Raw genomic sequence first — 23464 nt, 5'->3', positions numbered from 1 at the left:
CCACTTTTCTGGGTGCCCAGAGTCACGGCAAGCTGTGATTTAGGTGTGTTTTATCTTGGTATTCACAGAGAGTACTTTTCTGTCTAAGGTGACTGTTGTCTTAGATCTCGTATGCTATTTAAGGGAAGTAAGAGGAAAGGACTAGACTGTAACTGGCTCCTTATTTAGTACTTAAGACTCTTAAGACTTGGTGGGCATAAGGGGCCAGTTTTCATGTGCAATGACACCTGCTGCCTTGTGTCTAATCCTCTGATCACACTAAATGAGTTACTGATCTGCAGTGGGAACATGTGGATTAATGAGGAACTGTTTGACTGTATTTACAAAACCATCATTCTGTATATTTAATAAAACTGAATAAAGTATGTACCTTCAAAGTCTTTCTAATTTCAGTAGGTACCCTGTGAATTTCATTCTCTGCTTATCCAGGAAACTAACTACACAGAAACTATGTAGCCATTAATGTTATAAGGAGGAGTGGGCAGAAAGGCCCAGCACACAGAAGCAAAGGTGAAGTGGGGCAATTTTCTTTAGTGCTTTTATCCTCTCTCCCCCTCATCTATTATTTCTTTTAACTATTACTCATTACAGATTCTGGCAGTCTGGCATTAACACCTTACACATTCTACTAGACAGCAAACAAAAAAATGACACTCAAAACATTAAAATTTCAGATTAAATCAGGTAGAAGTTCTAAATTTTTTCTTTCATCTAAGCCAAAGCAATAAGCAACTACCACATATTTTTCTGTTTTTAAGAAAAAAAGCTTTTCTGTTAATTTTTTGGGGAAGGAGAGGAAGGAGAGAAAGGCAAAAGTCTTCCATACTCACAGTATGATTTGACTACTGACTTGCTGGAGAAGAATGAATCCTAACTTTAAATTAGATACACTTGTTAAAAAATCAAAACAAAACAATACGCATGAACTTCCTAAAAGTTCATGGGACTAACTACTTCTCATATCTGATGGTAGTTATTTGATCTCTCCACACACTGTAAGAATCTAAGAGGTCTCAGGAATTATTGTTCTTTCTCTCCCCTAGCAGACACATAGTCTTCCTTGATGATAGCCAGCAAAAAACACGTATGTCTGTCTAAATAGTTCATCCAAAAAGTGAAATGTTCATCTTTATAACGTTACCACCTGAAAATCTCTAACAGAAATCCTTTATCCATCATCTCCCATTTCTAAGCAAAATCAATTGGTACAGCAGAGATGATCAAACTCCAGTGTAATGTCTGTCAAATTCTGCATGTATCACAGCAGGGTTTCAAACTGGAACATTGCACAGACATAACACAATGGTACTAAAAAACCCTCTTTTCATGATAACAGAGAAAGTCAGTGAGAGGTAATGTTGAGTGAGGCTGATCTTCATAACCTCTTTATACAATCAGTGGAGAGAGATAAGAGAGAAAAGGTTTTTCCTGAAACTATCTTAGTGCTTAGCTCAAGCTTCTACCCTGAATTACCCCTTGGACGAACATCCATTTCCTAAAGACTGGTCTATTCTAGAAATCTAAATTAGTCTTCACAGATGACTCTTCTCCCACTGGATCACTGTTCAGGCTATAAGCTGCCCATAGCTTTCTCTGCAGTCTCTGACATGCTGCTCATCTGCTCTGTGACACAAATGGAGTATGTTCTGCACATCTTAACAGTACCCATCATTCTGCAACAATGATGACTGAAGGGAGCAACTGTTGTCTTCCCCCAAAAGCATCTCTCCATTCAGACAAATTTTAATATTTATACTTCATGATTGCTGCAATCTTATAGCAACTGTTTTCTGTGTTTTCTGCAATGCTAAAATGTCAGTATCCACAAAAGGCTACAGGTATTTCCCATTGGCCATGGGAGTTGGGTGGAATCAACCCTAAGACCCAATGGACAAATACAACTACAGCTGCAACAGCTATGAATAAAATTATGTATAATGATTGCCTATTTTACCTTGATAGAAAGAGAAATTAGCACAAAATATTGTAGATATTTTTAGTAAAATATATTAAAATATATAAAAACATTGCAAAACAATCACGTAAATGTAAACTTGTAAAGAAGTTTAAAAACATTACAAATAAACAAAAGTATTTTGTATAAAATACATAAAGAAAATATATATCTTATATTTATGTAAAAAATAAAAGCAAAATTTCTGAAGATAGTAAGCTGATATAGTTCACTGTAACATATATTTTATGATTTTGATAGATATAAATTGAAGGTACCACAACTTCAAGTTAATTGAGACTTAGTGAATTTGGGTTTCACCTAGAAAACCTGGTAACAAGGTTTTGTATGGTCATTTGTTTTCGTTCTGTTTTGTTTCTTGAAAGAAACGCTACAGTATCAGTTACTTATGAGGTATACTCACAAGGAGAAATGAGGAAATAAAAAAATATTTCCTGTATTACAATTATGAAGAAAAATATAATGGATAAAGCACAATTCCTATGACTTCAGAACATACACATATATTTTATCCTGTGGAACGATGTGAAAAAAATAGGAAACTTAATTAAACTTTTCAAGTTAACATGAGAAATAGGGTAACACTATTGCCCCACATATTTTCACTGTCATCCAAAGCACCAGTTAATTTTTTATCTGTATCCCAGTAAAAAAGTTCAATCTACCAAGTTGCTAAAAAATATTAACCTATTCACATATACCATTAAGAATTTTGTCTTACTTTAACATATTATTTACTGTGCCTTCCAACATGAATACTATGGGGCATCAAAGAAGACTAGTAAAAGGCAGAGACTGCACACATCACACAAAAGGCAGCTCTTTACCATGTAAAGTTTGGTCTGAGAAACCACTTGAGGTAGGAAACATTACTTTCACATCAGGTCAGCATTGCTGGATATCCCCAAGAAATGTCTGGGGAATTCTCTAAGATTCACTGCTCTTTGACTCAATCGAGCCACTTTTATGTTACATTCCTGTGTACGCTTAATTGGTAGTACATGATTTTGGAACCCAGAACAACAGCAGTGAAACGCTGACTAAAGCAGCAGAGTTAGATACAGTGTAATAAAGATAAATCAGTCCTGGCTTCTTCAACCTTCTTTATAGATGACTGATATCTTTATCTGACATTATTGTATTTGAGATTTCATGACTCAATTATGAGTGCAAATTCCCAAATGACTGCATAAGATTCTTTTAGTCAGCTAATTCCTACTGACTTTATTAAACCCAAACAAGTCATGTTCAACACGCAACTTTGAAAAGATGTCTCCAGAATCCTAAAACCCATGATAATATATTAAATATTAGCCTTAGTGGGCAGCTCTAGGACTTACACGTGGTCTGTACATGATCTAGTCTATCAGGAAACAAGAAAATACTCCTAATCTAAAGTTGGTTATACAAAAGGATAAATTTTTGAGAGATCATGCTAAGAACATAAATCAGAACATGCCCATGTTTTGGGACATCATACAGATTCTTTACTCTGCTTAGAGCAAAGAAAAACACTGCAGCACCAGTACTGTTATACCAAGTGTCTGATTGCAAGTGTAACAACACAAGCACGACATCTTTTATTAGAAAATCCTAGCTCGATGACTAAATATATCTGAGATCAATCTTCAGCACTTTCTACCTTGAATGCTATGTAGTCCTGGAACACAGAAAATAACGAATGTGGTAATTTCATCATCCTTTCACGGTGAATTAAGCTGCCATTTCCTCACTAAAATGAACTAAAATGCTTGATGAACAGAAAATGGTTTGAAAAAATATACTGCTGGACACAGACACTCAAACCACCATAACGTAGTTTGTCAGAGTGTTGCTTCAGAACTGAATCTTTCATAATGCTTTAAGGTCTCAGTGCTTGCGACCTTATCCTACCATTTTATACCAGCAAGGGCACAAAGACAGAGCATGTGGAGTTGACTAAGATGCTTGACGTGATGACTGTAAATTGTCCACATTTTGCAGCTGTAGTATGGAATGGTGATGACAGCTATGTGGTACACATTTACTTTTGTTTGAAGTCCAATGCCTCTTTCATTCTAGACACACTGCTTTAATCTCCCAAAAGCTGTGCTGGCTTTTGCTACAATTTCAGTAAGTACTGCTTTGGTACAATGTGAAGTTCATCTTCAGTGTCATGCTGGGAAGAAATAGGAGAAACTCACTTATTCTTGGGAAACACATGAAGACACTTTTTTTGGAAAGACAGGGAGTTTTCTCTAGAAGTTGCATGTTTAAATTTGAAATGTATTAGGGAAGCAACCAAGAACATGTAAGAATATTTTTCTTGTTCCTTCTGTACTTATGCTTTAAACTTAATTTGTAGTTCTGTTGGCATGGTAATTAATGTTTTCCTGTTGTACTTATGCAAGATATTAAAACTTAATCTATTTTAAAGAAGATTTTTTCCCAACAATAATTTCATTTGCTGTTTTTAAAATATAGAATTTGCCAGAGATAGCAAGGAATTCATTCGTATTTTGAAGTTAAAGTTTGCTGCAAAATTCAGTGAAGTTATTTTACTCTGTGTGACTGTTAAAAACATACTACAGAGTCAAAGGCAAAAAAGATGACATTAATGCAAATATCACTCCACTTACAAAGACACAAGTGCATGCTGTAATTTACAATTTACTATTACTATTGAATAATGGAATAATTTTTTTATTTTTATTTTTTTTTAAGAATTACATGAGTTTCATCAGAGAAAAGCTTTCACTTTGGGGTTTAATTTGGGACATGATTTGCTAGTAGCATTAAAAATGTATTTTGAAAAGGTGGCAATTTTTGCAAGCTAGCCTAAAAAAATTGTTAGCTAACTATAATAACTATTCTGATTGCAATTAAAAACAAAAAACAAAAACAAACACACAAATGAAAAAAGAAACATCAAAACCACCTTCCCAAATGAACACACCTAAATGCTATCTGCAATCACTTAGATTTTAACATCATGGTTATTACATATTATCAGGTTGCACAATGAGATATTGATTACTTTTAACCTTTAGATCCACGAATTCAAGAAAAGTCAAGGCAGTAGCAGAGTCTACTTTGCCTGTCTAGTAAACTTATGGCCTTTAGAGGAATTCTAATGATTCTTAGTAGCAAGGCAAATCCAAAATTAGTTTATTCTCTCGGCTCATACAGAAATGATGACATACCTAGAAATACTGCACGCATAGTAGATTTGTAGTTACTACCTACAAGGGCTTAATCCCGCAGTGTGCTGAGAGCTTCTTCTCCATACCTGTCACCATCTTTTTTCACCGACTGCTGCAGCAGCCTTGCGCACCACTGACACATTACTAGAGACCAGGCCTTCTGGACCCTGCACAATATGCATTGTAGGAGCAAAAAATCTTCACGCTTTCTCATTTATAACCAATCCCCTAAGCATATTGTCCAAATATATCACTCTTCAGGCTGTTAATCTTTTAATAAGTTTTCTTTATACAGAAAATCTGCTTGAAATAAAGACTGAACCACAATGCAGCTTCAGTAGGTACGCAGGACTCATTTTAAATGGAACAAAGTAATCCAATTAAACTAATCTGTTTTACAAGTTAAAATGATATGAAGCACATAAATTGATCCTTCTAGGCTGCTGCTATTTGAGCCCTCTTTCTATTGCAGCATTTGGAACTGCTTCACACATTCATATCCTCTGCCTGAAGAAAACTCAGCCCTCCGGTTCAGGAGAATTACAGGCAAGAGAAACATACAACTGTTATGTGTTAGATTAATTTGCAGAACACTTGGCATTATTATTGCCAAGTAGTCAAATTGTTCCAAGTTGTTCCGGAAGGTTGTTATTAATAGTATGTTTTCTGAGGAAAGTTCTGTCTACTTTTGGAACTGCATTTCTGTTGCCAAGGAAACTCCTTTAAGCACAGCATTCGAGGAGCACACTGCTGCTTTTGTTTGCCAGTATCCTATTCATATCATCTAAGTAAGCACTTTACATACTTCAGCCTCCAGTTTCAAATGTGGAAGTTTCTCAGTATTTATACTTGGCATTAAATATAGTTTGTTCTTCATGTTAAACATGGGGGACACTTGCAAGATTATTTTAACAGTTGCTTTAAAGAACAGTTTTTTTTTTTTTTCACAAGTTTTCAATAAATTAGTTTTAATTTGAATAACAGCTCCATAGGTTATAGCACTAGTCCTTAAGTGTTAATTATCTTTTCACTCTGAAATTAATGTAGTCATTTCCTACTGACTCCTCTACACCATTGCTGAAGTGCTGAGGAAAACATGTCATTGAGTTCTGAGCCAGAACTGTTGTGATTAATCCTGGTCACATGGCCAATCTCTGCCAAAAGGAGATCAGTGAAAAAAGGTGACAAAGACAGTGATTTCCTGTCAGCAAAGAGTACGACAGGGCTGTCTAGAAGTGATGCAAATGAGGGAAACTTTCAGCAGGGTTTGTTTGATCCACTCGGGCTGCCCAGGCCGTGCCAGGAGGGCGGGCAGTGGAGCAGCAGCACACCCAGAGGAAGAAGCAGCACCTTGCGCAGTTTTCCACTTGGTTTGAAGCGTATCCTCAGCTTTTGATATGCGTTTTAATGTGATTCAAACCAGGGGTCTGCTTGCCGCAAAGCAAGCAGTTTTGCAGTTAACCTGCCCGAATGCCACACCAAATGCGTTTCTTCACAATTTCTGAGCTACCACAGAGGTTTTCTTCCTGCTCTCACCATGTTTTCTGTGAACTTTTAAGTGCAAGTCTTACACAGCTCATGCAGTTTGTATTAAGAACAGCATCCATCATTTGTAACCAAACAGAAAAATACAATTTCTTTTATTTGATATTTTTAAATGTTTAGTTAATTTTATTCTGAACATGCCTACAGTCTGAACAATCATACTGTACTTATTTAAATGGGGTTTTAATCTAACACAATTAAGTTTTGCAATTAATCTTCTGAGGGAAATGGGAAGAATTATCATTAACTTTTCTGCATAGTATACTCATTTCTAATCTCCCCAGTTCCAGTAAATACAGATTTGCTTCAGTTTTGAACACTCAAGGTACAGAATTACTCAAGTTCTCACTAAAGGGCTAATTAGCAGAGTTTAAATTCTTTGGGTTTGATCGTTTGGTAATGGCATATGAATGCAGCTGAAGTCAATGCAAGTTCTGTGTACTTAGAGCTTATGAGATCAGGCTCACATGTAGTAGATTAAAATGAAATAAACATAATACATTAGGCATTAAACTGAGTTCTTACAGCAGTACAAAGAAGTGAGAGTCCAAAAAAAAAAAAAAAAAAAGGAATGTTTCTTTAAGATTTTCTTAGTTAATAGATACAGCATTAGGGGACAGATAAACTCTCAGCTGTGTGGTCTGCGACTGCCATTCCATCACACACCAGTTAATTTTCAAAATCATTAGTTTAAGTGTGTAAAGCTGAAATCCTTTAGAGCTGCAGGGGAACACTGGGAGGAAAATGAAGGAAGAATAGTTTTCTATTTCTGCGTGTCTTTGCACTGAAGTTAGAAATGTGGGGAAGTCAGTGTACATATTCAGAGTTTAACAAAAAAAAAAAAAAAAAAGAATAGCTGTGTTGCTTCTCTTATATTAAGGGCACAATGAAACCTGGTTAAAGAGAGATAATAAGGATGCTAATAAAAAAAAACCATGTAGCTACCACAATATTAAAAAACAAAATTAAGCAGAGAGTTAAATTTGTATTAAATCTGAAAATAGAGTATTAGGAAAATAATCTAACTATAAAAATGTATTTTATTTTCCTTTATGAAATTTTAGCATTTATGTATTATGTTAAATTGTTTTAAGGTATGCTTCTCCCTTCTGATTTACCTGTGCTACCACTGTTCCATCCCATTCATAGACATCTTAGGGGCAATGATAACTGTTGGTAACAGTGATACCACAGCCAGATCCGTGCCATGGGCAGTTTGCTGAGCTGGCTTACAGGTGCAATTACTTATCAGCTCAATTACTGATAAATCTGTGGGTTTAGGAGAATCCACCAAAATGCAGTGCCATTACAAAGTTCATATTTGAAACTGTAACTGGTAAGGATGACAAAAGCAAGACCCGTGTTTTCATGACATCCCAGAACACTGAGGAATTCTGATAATAAAAGCTACCTGAATATCTCTTTACAGATTTCTTTCCACATGGAGTAGAAAGACGCTGTTCACAGTGGCCAATGGCTTTGAGTATTAGATCATCCACCATCTTATATAAAACTTAAAAAACAATAGGGTGTCACATGTGATTCTGACTACTTAAAAAACAAAACAAAACAAAAAACAACCCACCTATTAATGGCATTTCTGAAGACATTTCTGTTACTTGAATCTCAAAAATTAAGGATAATAAAGAGCTACTGATTTATCTGATCTCTAATTTTTTGCTAGTGTAGATTTTTTTTTTCCTTTTGTCTACTTTTAAAGGTCTGAAATTATGGGGTTTTCAATGGTTTTTTTTGGGGGGGAGGTGGTTATTTGGTGTGTGTTTGGTTGTTTTTTGTTTGTTTGTTGTTGTTTTCTTTTGAAAGGCTAATAGACCTTAATGCTATTCACTCAGGCTTTTTACATTACCTGAAAATATTCATTCTGGTTTGTGGACACTTCTCACCCACTTCTTAACCAAAGTGAAAATTTCCAGTTGTTTAAGTCTTTCCTTTTGCTCCTTAACAATTTGCTTTCTGCTTTCACTATAAAGGTGTATTCAGAGAATATTCCCTGTTAAGAGGATAAGCAGTCTGTTTCTTTCTATCTTTCTTCAAGAGGTTTTGCAGTGGTCAGACTTTTGAGACAGGGGCTCTACTACTGAGCAGATGCCCTTGCTGGGGAAACTGCACAGCAAGTAAGTTGATTCTGCACAGGAAGCAGTACTGGAGTGTGTGCTGCATAAGTTACAGTTTCTGTCTCTGTCTCAAACCTCCTGCTTTTGGAAGTGTCACACGTATCATAAGACAGAATTTGGTAATAATAAAAGATGAATACTCCCCATCTTGCACAAACAATATTTCTCATTTTGCCTTCGCCCTCTACTGCCAAGTAATTCATAGATTACTGCCCTCTTCTCACTACATATTTATCCCAGTCTGACCATCTATAATTATTTTTAATGGCTACATTTGGATATCAGAAAGGGAAGTATCCTAAACACCTAAAATACTTGTGCTGTATGAGCACTGTGGCTTTTCATATTTATGAGTTGATTTTTTTCCTAAAATATGATTTATGTTTATTGATATATATATTTTTAAGTATACTACTAAGACTAACAGATAGGTTAGACATGTACATGCTGGTCTTATAAGAACAGACACTACCAAAACACACTGTTTTAGACTTGCAAAAAGTATATATACGCTTCTGATGTTGCTTATTTCTGAACTTATGAAGAACAAGAACTGTCTGTGCAATTTATTCTGATTAAGTATTTAGAAAGATAGGAAAAATTAGTGAAACAGTAGTGAAAATAAATGATTGACAAAGAAATAGAGATTACTGAATTAAACTCACTTGCAAACTAAAATAGTTCAGATCTGAAGCATATTTCCATTCCTAAACATATTTTAACTTGTTCAACAACCCTTTTTCATAGGATATTTTAAATAAAAGGACTAAAATTAGAGAGAACAAAATGCAAGAAGACCATCAAGAAAATAAGAAACCAAAGCAGGAAAAACTAAATTATGTTTAATAAATTATCATATCGTGCTATCAAAAGAGAAAGAAAACAACTTTTATTTGACCTTGAATGTACCATTTATTCGAAAAGAAATTAAAAAAAAAGCTAGAGGGTAGTTGTTTCTTGTCATTATACTGTTGCTGATTCTGTGGTTAGTTATTAATTTTATTTTTTATGATTCACAATCTGCTCTTTGAAATATGCCATATGCTCAAAGCAATTCAAGGATGACAACTGTCAGAATTACTCCAATAAAAATTGCCTAAATGAGGAAGATTTACTGCAGCCTGATATTTCTGTCAAAAGCCCCTCCTTTCTTTTCCCCACCACCCCTAGTACCCATAGACTGTAGCTTCTCTAATGCAGAAGGAAGCCTGAAACAGTTTTAGGATCAAATCACTCATTTTGGACAACTTCCTCTATGTAATCATACATTAAAAAAGGGATAAAGCTTCTCAGTTAAGGCTACTATGATAAATCTAAGAAACTCTGCATATGTATGTATATCAACATACACACATATCTGAAAACTGTATTATAAATATGCAAGTCCAAAATCATTTTGTTGAAATCAAAAGGCAACTGTGATGACTTAACATGAAAACAACTGCTTTATGGATAACTAATAAAAATTAAATTGGAAAAGTCCTGTATTCTGGCAGCAGCAAACCAAAATCAAGGCAAATTTCTTTCTTCCTAGAAGAGGTCTGAAAGGTGGATGAAAATTCAGCTGAAAGCTCCAATCAAAACACGTTTTGTGAAATGCTACCATTTCATTTTTTTCCCTTCATTTTGTTTCACTCTATTTATTAATGCCATTTCATTTATTTCTATTCATCTTGAAGAGAAATCTTTGTCCTTCTATAGAATTACACCAAATAGAATGTGATAAAGGGAACTTTCTTGCAATTATGATGTCGGTGCAGCCTGTCAGCGCACAGGGGATGGAAATGAGGTTGGGGACAGGGAAAGGAATTCTAATAGACACCATGATACATACAATGAACGCAGCGATATCCTGTGAGAGAAAGACTTGTCAAGCTAATCAGATCTTCTATAGCTAGGTAAAGGCAGTAACGGTAACACTAACCTTGTAAAGATGCTGCTGCTGCTCCTCTGACATCATCAGGTCATGGCTGTCCATCACAATGGATTCCATGTCAATCAGCCAATCCCAGAGCTCCTGGTATTCTGAATCAAAGTCCAAAAGGCTGTAGATAAGGAACAAAATGTATTATGCATAAATACAGTGTAGTTGTTAAAATCTTGTATTAGAATAATATATTCTTGAAAACTCATGATGTTCCTAGTTATATTTCTAAAGAGACATTCTGTATTTATACAGAGTTGAGGAAAATGGAAACTGAAATCCAATTTAAGCCAGTGCCATGACCTAAATTCAGTGGCTGATGCCAAATCCTGACAACTGTTGGCATATTGCATTTGCTTCAAAATTTTTTGAAATAGAAATCCTTCACAGATAATGTTGATTAATGGTTTTTAAAGTGTTGACTTCATAATGAGTAAACTTTGCAATAATAATTCCCATACAATTCATATATAAATATTGTTTTCACAGAAAAATGACTCAATCCGTTCAGCCATCCTTCTGCTGTCTATCTGCCTATCTCTGTAAATATCCTACATTTATTTTCATGGATGAGTAGCTAGCATTTCAACTTAAGGCCTTAAGATAGGCTTGAGTGAATATGGTAAGCCAGTGAGAACTAAGGCCAGATACAGTATTAGACAGGTGTTCCCTACAGACATGTAAGAAACAAAGGTAAGGACAGGAAGTCAAAACAATGAATCCTTGAATAGCCAGCAATCATTAAAATTCAAAGGAGGATCACTATGGTATTCAACAAAATAAATCATTAGAATAAGGAGCTTAAAAGGATTAATGTGATTCTCCATTGAAAGCTTAGTGAATAAGTAAAGCATAGTTTCTTCTCAAACACCGTAGTACAAGACAGAAGGTACATGCTAAAAAATTGCACATTCATCAAAAAGATACACTTTAGAAAGAGATCTCCAAACATCCAGAACTGGAGTTAACAAAAGCCTTGTCACTAGTATAAAAAAAACCAGACTGATCAAACAATTGTACATGTTCCACTGAAGCTGATTTATCTAACTACTGAAAACTATTTCAGCTTTCCATATCTTTAGCAATGCCATTTAAAAAAATTAGCAGTATTTCAACAGAGAAACAATAAACTAAACACGTTTCTAATGTTATTAATGCTATTGCAGTTTCAGTTAATAATAACTAGAGTACCTTGTGCATGTTAATTTCGAAAATTGGTAGAAAGAAAGCAAGAAAGAGAAAGAAAGAAAGAGAGAAAGTGAGAGAGAAGGAGAGACAGGAAACTATTTGCCTTCTCTGATATTATTTTCAACAAGCTGACAATAAAGGAAGCCTTGTATAATGCCCAAGTGTTGATTCCCACTTTTGAAGTAACTGCATTCTAATCCACTGTACTTAGTGTACTTTTACTTAATAATTTATGAGGTGTATTTGCTTAAAACTACTCACTGTCCTCAGAAATTAAGCAATGGTGCAATTACAAAGAAGAGCTAGCATACAAAAAAAGTACAATTGTTGAAATACAACAGTTTCATTGGGAGTGCAGGACTTTTCTCCTCTTTCAGGAGCCATTTCTCTCAAATGTCATTTTCAAACTAAAATAAAACTAAACTCCATTTTCAATACTGTATTAGAAGTGATATTGAATCTTTATCTGTATTAGAAGTGATATTGAATCTTTATTTCTTTCTCTGAAAAGAGTATAACCATTCTTTATGTTTAGTGTCTAGTGCTCCTTTAGTTCCCTTCTGTCTCATCCAAATATTATCCAGTGTCATTAAACTGACAGGCATTTATTAAAACATGTGTTTTACCACATAAGAGACTCAATTTCATTTCATGTAAATTGGTCCTGATTCAGTTGGACTTAGCCCATTTGTATCGGTGAAATATTTGAATTAAGATATGAAATGATTGAATCAAAGCCTAACATCCAACGCTCGTGGTCTTCAGATGCCAGAGTGGGATGGGATGGGCCTTTGGAAACAGCACCAAGAAGTGAACTGGGATTTCAATATAATGTGCAGAACACATGCTGGATCCAAACACCTGCTTTATATCTACTGAACCTCATTTTACAATCCAAATTTGTCCATTTATTGGTATAAGAGAATGAATTCATCTTTTAAATACACACAAAAGCACTTTTCCTTGACCTTTACAAAATCCAAATAAGCACCGTCCTGCTGTTTCCTAGTTTGATTTCTAGCTAACATTCTAAACATATTAACCTAAAACAAAAAGTGGGAGAAACAGGATTCACAGGGAGAATCCCAAGAAAGGATTTCTTTTTTTTCCTATAGTTTACATCTTGTGCCTCTTTCCTTTTTTTTTTTTTTCTCCCCTGATTGTAAAATAAATTTAATGAGAACACTTTTAAGCAAACTGTCTATACTGCTCTTACTTTCCTGAAGAGAGTGAAGCCTTAAAGCATCATTTAAAAATAATAATAATGGACTGCAGTATTTATAATAGTTCTGAAAAAAATTCTGCTGTTTTTCAAATAGAAGCTTTGTTTTGAAAAATGAATGTCTTAAATCTAAAAGGAAAATACTGACTACTCTTTAGTTACTATCTGGAAAAAAAAAAAAAGATAAACTATTAAGTTGCTAAAAAGATACTTAGAATATTCAGCAAACATAGTATCAGTGACATGTTAAAATAAAATGTACCTGCCAGTATTTAGGTGGTATGTTGAATGTGTGTTGAGAATTGTTTTCTTTCCATAGACTTAGCAGATCTTTTTCATGTTGCTACAGGCAGAGTGAAGGAAAACATAACCTCTGAAATACTGTATCAGTGTTACAAATGAAAGCTACAGAAAAGTATAGTAGATAACAACACAAACGCTTGAATGTTAAAGGACTCCCTTTATATAGGCTTGCTGGTTAATAAGCTAAAATCATTACTATGTAATAACTGAAATGACATAAGAAGTATACTTTACTCAGTAAACAGGGAATCAGACATGCAGAGTTGCATGTCTAATCCCTTGAACCCTAAACATATTTCTTAAAATGTGGACATCAATTTATTATTTTGAATGAAAATTCATGAGCACCTTCCTCATGAGAGAACCAACTCGTCTGTGGCATTAATAAATAAAAAGGAATGCAAAGCTATTTCTATTAGCCTTTTTTGCCACATCTAACACACACTTGCAGTATGTATTACTTCTTTGATAGCATCATTCACATAGTATTTAGAAGTACCATAAACATGATGCTATGTCTGCCAAAAAAATCAGCCACAAAGTTCTTTCAAGTTTCTAGGTCATCATTTTTTGGAACTCCTCTCCATACATGACTTTATTAGGCGGATATAGGAGAAATCAATATTCTGACCTTCACGTTATCTCATTTTCCATACACATAACCCTCTCTATTGTCATAACAACATCTACATTGCAGGAAATCTTGTTCTTTACAGAGTAACTGGCATCATCCTGTTCTGCAGATACTAATTTTTACTACTACTGCAATATCAGTTTAGCTGTTTACTGCACAAAGTCACTACTTTACTGTATAAACAATTCTCCATCTACAATAATTCTTGTTCTCCTTGGAGGCATATTTCTTCCTCCTGAGCCAAGTGTCCACAACAAGCAATAGACAGATACCAAAACCAGATACTAATTTTCCCAATTTGCTGAACAGCTTCTTGTCTGTACAGATCTCAGTCATCCTGCAACAGATAACTGCTCATCCTACTACAGAAATTCTGTTTATAGTTTTTAAGCAGTAAGGAAAAGCTGCGTAAAATCTATTCTGAAAGCTATGTATTAATAGCTGGAAGACATTACCATTGCGTTCAATACAATACCTCAGACTAGATCAAGCTGAATCCATCTGAATTCAGCCCATCAGGTTTTATATAATGGCTAAATGCATGGTGTGCCTATCTCCTCAACATCCTTTGGCTCTTCAATCTACTGCTGAGCCTATAAGACCTAAGATGATCACAAGAGCCCAGAAAGGTGGCCACAGCACAGAAACAGAGAACACCACTAGATCATCATTATCAGTAATATGCAGGAAATTATGAGTACAGACAAATGCATCCAAGAGCCTCCCAATCTACCTCACACGTATGATATTTAGAGTTACAGACTAGATTTTATCTTGAGGCTTAAAGCATTCTTTATAGCCTTTATCCTCAAGAAAAGTAATTCTGTTATTGTCTTACAGTCTGTGTACCACACCAAATTCCAACCTCAAATCTTGCTCACATTCAACTCTGGCTGCAAAATAAGAAGCTGTTTTTGAATACTTAACCCCAGTATACATCTATATACATAAATGTATCAATTCTAAACAAATTATTTTTATAACTAGGAATAGCTGCTCTAGCGTGTTTGAGAAACTGACAGATTTCTGCATAAGTAATCAAGATCTCAGATAAGTAATCCTACATAATTAGCCTACATTAACTTTTCTAAAACAGTCATCTTTCTGTATAATAAGAGGGGATGTTTACAAGACTCATCCTTACAGTTAGTAATTTTATAAAACTTTATTTCCAACTCAACATTGAGTTAACAACTGTAAAATGAAGTTTCAAGGATGAAGAGCAGCTTGGTCAGTGATGTTCCTTTCATATGAAGTTGAAAGTAAAAGTTCTACTGAATTTTCTGGTTACTAGAAATCTTATATCAGGATGAGGACGTACACTAGCCAGCTCTTTTTCACTACTTTTGCTGCATACTATTATGAACTGACAGAGATGTCCCCCAAAATACCTTAATGGAGAAGCTGGCTACCCACAGTTTGGATGGGCATATGCTCTGCTGGATGAAATACTCTCTGGATCCAAAGAGTTGTGGTCAGTGGAATCAAACCCAGTTGGCAGCCAGTCATGAGTGGTCGCCCAGGGCTTGGTACTGGGACCATTTCTATTCAACATTTTTATTGATGATTTTCATAAGGGGATTGAGTGCACCCTCAGTAAGTTTGCAGATGACACCAAACTGGGAGGGTAGTAAGGCACTACAGAGGGACCTGAATAGACTGGATCGATGGGCCAAGATTAACTCTATGAGTTTCAATAGGGCCAAGAATTGGGTCCTGCACTTTGGTACAATGACCTCAGGCAATCCTACAGGCTTGGGGAGGAGAGGCTGGAAGAAAGGGACCTTGGTGTACTGATGAATAGTCAGCTGAATATGAGCCAGCATATCTGGGCCCCGGTGGCCCAGAAGGTCAATGGCATCCTGGCCATCAGGAATGGTGTGGTGAGCAGGACTGTACTTGGCATTGGTGAGGCCCCACTTCAAGTACTGCGTTCACTTTAGGGCATCTCAATACAGAAAGGACACTGAGGTGCTAGAGCATGTCCAAAGAAGGACAACAAGGCTTGGAGAATATGCTCTACAAGGAGCAACTAAAGGAACTGGGGCTGTTTAGTCTGGGGAAGAGGTGGCTGAGGGGAGACCTTATTGCTCTCTTTGAATACCTGAAAGGTGATCGCAGTGAAAATGGGGTTGGTTTCTTCTCACTGGTGACAGGATAAGGCGAAATGGCCTCAAGCTGTGCCAGGGGAGGCTTAGGTTGGATATCAAGGAGCAACTTCTTTACAGAAAGGGTTGTGAAGCACTGGAATAGGCTGCCAGGGAGGTGGTTCAGTCACCATCCTAGATGTGTTTAAAATCCATTTGGATGTGATGCTTAAGGACATTATTTAGTGGAGGGTTGTTAGAGTTCGGGTAGTTAGGTTAGGTTGCTTTGGATTTGATCATCTTTAAGGTCTTTTCCAACCTGAGCTATACCATGATTGTGTACATTTAGAGTTGTCAAACATGATTTTGTGAAAGAAAAACTCTTAAAACCAGAGCTACAATAAATTCTTCTCAGTGTGAAAAAGTGAGGGGCAGCCATTCAAGACACCTATTCTGTGATGAAACTACCTAAGATTCTTTGCTCAAATTTCCAAGAAAACAGTTAAATTTAAAAAGAATTAGAATTGCTGCTTTCTAGAAGTACAAAACTGGGAATTTTAACTTCACTTACATACATGTGTGTATATATAACATTTACATAAATAATACATATTTTATATATATACGTAAGATATACACTTTAGCTCCATATTTAACTTCCTTAGTCACCAGTATAATTACTATTACAGAGAATTGTCTTACAGTTGTATTAACAAGCTATAAAGACATTTCCTTGTAATATGCTAAGAAATGCTAAGATAATAGATAATGTTAGGGAGTTCTATGAACAAACCATGACTTGGGTACTTTATCTAGAACAGATAAATTTTTGCAGTAATATATAACAAAGCTTTTCACTGCTTCATGACCTAGGAAGAAAAGTTTGGGTTAACTAGAAGTAAGAAAGAGTATATCACGTAAAAAATAATACAGATCAGTGAGAATAAAACAACAAAAAGAATAGTTCCCTACCCATTACTTCCCACTGTGTGAACTTTTGACATATCAGCAAACTCTTCCTTTCGCTTGCTACTACTGTTGTACTGCTCACTGTACAGCTTTAAGGACATCTGTTCAACAGCATCTCTTTGTGCTTCCAGATAGCATAGCTGAACCTCAGCCTAGAGAAAGAAAACAAAGAGAAAAAACAGAACTTTTTTCTTTAATTCAAAATGAATGCATTTAAAACAGCTACTTTTGCATTGCAAGAATTTTAACAGAGGAGTATTCACACCATCATTTTTCTCTTAGCATGATAGCAAAAAAGGCTGAACCAGTCAGTCAGATAAAAGTCAATTGTATTCCAAAATACTCGAACTGAAATATTTGGTGACTATCAGAAAATGTAGAAGATATTCCATAACATGTATCAAATGTTGCATAAAAATGTCTACATATAGATACATAAACAAATATTTATCATAGGCTTCAACATTTATCTATTTAACACTTTGCCTGTGCTTCATAATTAATGAAAACCACGTTAAGTATTTTTGTTTTGAGCAGCAAGCGTAATCAAAACAAAAGAAATCAGCAATAGTCACATTCTGCTTTCCCCTTATTGGCATCCACCAATTACTCAGCAATTTTGACTGCAAAGATGAAGGCAGTCAGTTAAAAGTTAAGGCAAACTTTGTGCCTGGCCAGAAGAATGCTGAATAATATTTGGAATCATAACCTATTGAAAAGACACTTTATTTAGTGCAGCTGTGGTGATTGGTTTGATTTTGGGGCTCAGAGAACCAGATGATAGGATGAAATCTGCTGTGTGCCACAACTGCCCCTAGGAAAAGGGAAACGAACAGAGGACAGAGTAAGTTCAAAAGCACTTTGGGATCAATCTGCTATTGTTTTCTTTTAATATGCCTCTCTGAAAGAAAAACACATTACAAATTCTGATAACGTTTCAAAATCTGCTACTTCTGCATAACTACATACTCATTTCTATTAGGAAAGTGCCTGCTTAGCTATTTGGTACTATGGCAAGCAAATGTAACAAATGGGAGAAATTCTGTGCAAGGACTCTTGCATTTTTTACTGCGGCAGGCAGAAAAGTGAAGAGTTTGCCTGGTTGCTGACAGCACGGCAGAGTTACCAGGCTGTGGAATGGCAGCTGTACACAGACAAAGGAGGGAAAGCACTGGATAGAAGAAATGCGCAAAATCCAGACTAAAAAATGTTGGCCAGTGACGTAGGCACTTAAGAGTCGCAGTGGAGAAGGTCCGAAAGAAGGTTCAAATATCTTTTTAAGAATGTCATAATAAATTCTGTATATTTGCTTATGCCTTTCTTCAGCACTGATGTTGTTTTTGCTGAGTAACAATACAGCTAATTTGAAAATTCCATTTCCTTTTCAAATGTATCTTTCTTATGCTCAACAGCTTTATTTCCCATTGGCCTTTCATATTAAAATTCCTTTTGTTTTGCAGTAAATCCCCCCCCCTTTTTTTTTTTTTTTTTTTTTTTTTAATAAATTAAAGAAAAGTAGGAAATATTCCAAGGATATAGTAGATAAAATTCCAAGTAAGCCACTCAAGCCACTCAGGACTTCTGGTGTGTATGTAAGTGAAATACAAGATTTTGTACCTACTTCTCCAAAACAGTGGAAAATTAAACCGGACAGAGTTACCATTGAAAAAGCATTAATTCCATATAAAACTATGTCAGTCTGGCAAGTTATTCAGAGTAGACTACTAAGGTTAGAAAGGGCTGTAAAACACACTACTTTCAGAAACTGTAAGTAAAACTGTTCATACAACTCCAAAATGAAAAAACGAAGCAATAAATATCATCAACTTCCTGTTCTTCTACCTCCAGTACATTTTCCCACTGTGGTGATAAACAGTCTCTTTCCAAACATTATAGAGATTCCCGATTGAAATTAATCTTTGGAAAGACTCTTCAACAGCCAGGTGAATCTTCCAGGTGAGTATTTTGTGCTGTTCACATAAGGCTATGAATTTTCTCTTTTAATTTATTCTTAATAGAAGACCTATTCACTGATTGTTTTCATTTTAGTTATTGCTGACGACAATTTTTTGACTTTCCAAAGCAACTACCTTAAACTAAAATTTTCCATCTCCATTTTAAGCATAGAATTGAAATCATCTGGAAAATTTTCATCAAATAATTTCCGTCATTTTCAAGATTGACATGGAGATATGGACAATGGAGATAAGTGATTATACCTTTTGCGTGTTTTCCTTTGATTTTCTTTTCTGTTCTTTTTAATGTGTATATAAAATAAAACCAAACACTTCTCACCAAGTTATCCAAAACCAGGAAAAAAAAAAAATCACATGCAGCCTAGACTCAGGAACATCTCATGTGCTAATTAAAACTTATCCCCAGTTGATATAACATACACTATTTCTCAAAGAGCACAACCATCCTAATACTGCAGGTAACTCTGGGGAACACTTTCTAATTCCTACACCCTCCACCTCCAGAATTTCCTCTCTGTCTTAAAAGAGAAAAAGGAGGAAAAAAAAAAAAAAAAAAAAAAAAAAAAAAAAAAGCAAGAATCTTTTCACCGACTTTTCAATCTGTTAACTTGCAAGCATAAGTCATAATAAAATAACAATTACAAAACATAAATAGATGAAAACTTTAATTGATTTGAAAAATAAGAGAAGAAAATTGAGGATGAAATAGAAAAGTGGAAAAAAGAAAATACAGGGTGGAAAGAGAAAGTAAGTATATGAAAAGAAATGAATAACCACTATTTCTTCTTCAAAGTTATGAGGCCACGTTGCAGTGATGATTCTGAACTGCATTAAAGTCATACATATGAATTCTGAATAGAAATTTTCCCCAGTTCTTGTACCTCAGAAATATGAAGCCTTTATAAATCTTTTTTTTTTTTTTTTTTTTTTTAAAAACTCATTCACTTAATGTCTTCAACTATCACAAATGCTTACAACAACTCTACAGTGCACAGTTTCAGATGGAACTCCGATTTCTTTTGAGTATAAGTTAATCTATCCAATGACGCGCTTAAGCATTTTTTCGTCCATTCTACTCTTAGCAACTGAAAATCCAAAGAGCCTCTGAAGAACTCAAGTAACTGTTGATCAGTTTAAGTCTCAAAAACCATTCTACATTCTGCAGAAGCTGAACAGGCAAAAAAAACACAATTTAGAAATTAGCATGTAGCATGTGTGTAATAAATCTACTGCAGTTTATTTTCATCTAAAAATCTTTCATAATAATGAAGGAACAGTTTTGAAGTATTTTGGCACCATGCAGTAGCAACTTCATTATTTGCTAACCAAATACAGAATAGCTAGTCGTTATCCTCTAGTTTATTTTGAGAGTCCACTTTCAGACTGTCCTACAAACATTTCTGTGTGACTTAAGGAAACTCTGAAAACTCAAGTCTTTATCACAAACACACTGCTATGGATGTAGATGTCCAGCATGCTAGGATATGCTTCATTCCAAATATACATAATAGAAATTAGAAGGGAGGCAATCATTCATTTGCTCTTAATATTCTAAAGCAGAGGTGGAAGTGAGAATTGAGAGACTGACCAGGCAAAAAAAAAAAAAAAAGCCATAAATAAAAAGAAAAAAGCAAATAATGATGTACAGCTGTTTTGTACTTCATGACTTCATGATCTTATTCCAAGTGATTGTTTCTACAGCAAAGATGTAACCACAAAGATGACAAGCTTTATTTGATAACACAAACTCCAGTGCCTTCTTGGTAAGACAGTGACTGTTAATTTACAATATTCAGTTGTAAATTAAACTGAGATTTTTCCAATAGTCAAATGTCACAACGCTCTGATATTTCTGAGCCTGGAGAATCTCTGATCAGAACTATGAAAAAATAATAGTCTCTATGGGAAAACTGAAAATTTTCTATAACCATGCCAAATATTCGGATTTAGTGATGGGTTAATAACTCTAAATATTTTTAAGACTGCTTCAAGGGGCTCATTTGTTTAAAATGCAGAAGCTTATAAATAAAATGAGGGTGCCTATTCCTTTGGACTGGCTTTGCATAACAGCACAGAATGTCCTTTACTATACAGTTCACTACACAACACAAAAGGGGTAATCGGAGACACTACCAATCAATGAAAATACATTGTATTTCTTGTTAGACCTACACTGTAGAATGACCTTATTCTGAAGTGGAGAAAGGCAAGACATGGGATAATGGCTTACACTGTGGGAGGAAGGAGATTGAAAGGATACATATAGAGTGTCAAATAAGAGGCTTAAAATTTACACCCATGTAAATTGAAGATCAGAACTCAGTGTTATGTTGTTATGCTGTAAACCATTTTTATATTGGAATGTGCTAGAATAAATATCTCTGAATTGGTGCGAAGGTATTTTCAAACACTATTTCCTAGGGATCACAAGTCTTTTATTATTAATTACATCGTTGTAGACAAACTATTTCGTGTTATACAATATACCATGCAGTTGACTTTGCATTAGAAATTTACTCCATCTTGCATTATCCTTTCTATACAATCCTTTCAAAAAGCTGTATCACTTGTACACTAGACAACAATTACTCTAGAATTATATATATAAATACAGACTTAATTCCTCTGCCATTAGTTGAACTTAAGATAAACAAAAGACTTTCTCTTAAAGCATAGGTTCCATCTTTCACCAATTAGTGAGGTGGTCAGATGACATTCTGCAGCACGTAGACTTAGAATGTTCAATTATATGCATATTTTTAGAAAAACTCACATGCCTCTGTCTAAAAGGATCTAAAAGTACATCCCAGCTGAACACTCTTCATATTCTTGTTATTTATATCCACACACAGAATTAGGAGTAATTCCTTAGTAGAAATAAGTTGATGACAGTAACACTCATATGGTCATATCTGCATTCAAGCTTTTTTTTTTTTTCCTATTTTCTGTCACATTTTTTTCGCTATATGCCCACTTTATAAATTTGTAGACAAGGTATAGTTACAGAACATGAAACAGACTGTTTTCAGTGCAGCTACTGAATAAAATGATATCAAGTACAGAGCACAAGACATTTCCCACTGAGATATGGCTGACAGAAAGAGTTCTTTGCCAGGCAAGAATCTGACCAAAGACTGTACAGACTTGATCATCCACCACTCCATTCCCACAGTGAGACAGCACATCTTCCATTGCTCAAAACACTCTGGGTAGAAGCAGGACTTCCAAGTTTATCTGACATTGTGAAACAAATATCTGTTGTTCAGGGCTTTTTTTTTTCCCCCCTCATTTCTTCCTCCGCAAAATTTAAACAGAGACCTTGCTGCAGTTTACTTCTTCCTCAGTGTGTCACCCTTTCTGCTTTCAGTTTTTCTACCTTTCACATCCTTGATTTGCACACTCTCTTCAGGACTGAAATCAGATTAAAAAATAATCCTATATTGTGAGATGTGTTTATGAAAGCCAAACATCTGATAGTCCTATTACAAAGGACACACTGTGTTTTGATCATGCAGGAAATTAATTCTGTTAATCAGGGTGTGCCTGTTATCAGGTAAAGTCTTAGCAAAGTGTTTTTATCGTCATAAATCTCAGAAATGCTTTTATATCAGTAATAACTTCATCACTATATTTTTCAAGTGATGAAACTAAAATTACAACAATGTGAAACCTCCACACACGTTAAAAAACAACAAAATTATAAGGACACATTGTTCTTATTAAAGTACTTAAACTCCTTGTGGAGTTTAAACACCAGCGGTAACATTACTATGAATTTTATGCTTGCCCACAGGAGGCATAAGATGAAATTTTAGACTAGGGCTGTGTTAGAGCAAGACAGGACTGCCTTCTAAGGCAGTTCCCAAAGCCATCAGAAACAACATCAAGGACAAAAAGCAGTACATTTTTTGCAGGGTTTCCCTTGCCTTTCAGAAATAGAGATTTAAAAAAATTTTTTTTACTGTTTTGTTTTAAAGGGTAAGAAGATGACCTGTGACTTCAGGCCTGGGGAGTGCAAACTGAAATCAGTAATGTGGCCTCAGCAGCATTGTCTGACCAAATCCATGGAGGTGTCCACATCACACTGTTAATTTCAAATCTGGACCTCTGGTGTCTAATTCCTGACTGCCCTCTGCCTTTGGTTCTGTTCAGTGTAAAATTAAATACACTACAGAAGTGTCATATATCTTGTGCATCAAACGGATCTCAGTTGTTGATCCAGAATTGTTTCTTTTATCATAAATACCAAAAAGCATTAAAGGAAAGTATGAAAGGAATAATCTCTCATGAGACTTCTAGGACTGTGAATAGTTTCTGACAATAG

General features: G+C 35.1%; 1 protein-coding gene across 6 annotated transcripts in view; it reads right to left on the bottom strand.

Annotated features, from left to right (window-relative positions):
• Window positions 1-23464, bottom strand: part of AKAP6 (A-kinase anchoring protein 6) — a 218633-nt gene that overhangs the window by 70923 nt on the left and 124246 nt on the right. For all 6 annotated transcript variants that reach the window (XM_042863738.1, XM_042863721.1, XM_042863755.1 and 3 more), the window contains 2 exons: window positions 17168-17316; window positions 10762-10882 (listed from right to left, as the gene is read on the bottom strand). In XM_042863738.1, the coding sequence (XP_042719672.1) occupies window positions 10762-10882; window positions 17168-17316 (270 nt within the window). The remainder of the gene's footprint in view (window positions 1-10761; window positions 10883-17167; window positions 17317-23464) is intronic.

Source organism: Lagopus leucura, unplaced genomic scaffold, assembly GCF_019238085.1.
Source record: "Lagopus leucura isolate 7727_CA_CO unplaced genomic scaffold, USGS_WTPT01 Super-Scaffold_1, whole genome shotgun sequence".
NCBI lineage: Eukaryota > Metazoa > Chordata > Aves > Galliformes > Phasianidae > Lagopus > Lagopus leucura.
The sequence above is the reverse complement of the archived record's forward strand: the minus strand, read 5'-3'. Positions and strand labels throughout refer to the sequence as shown.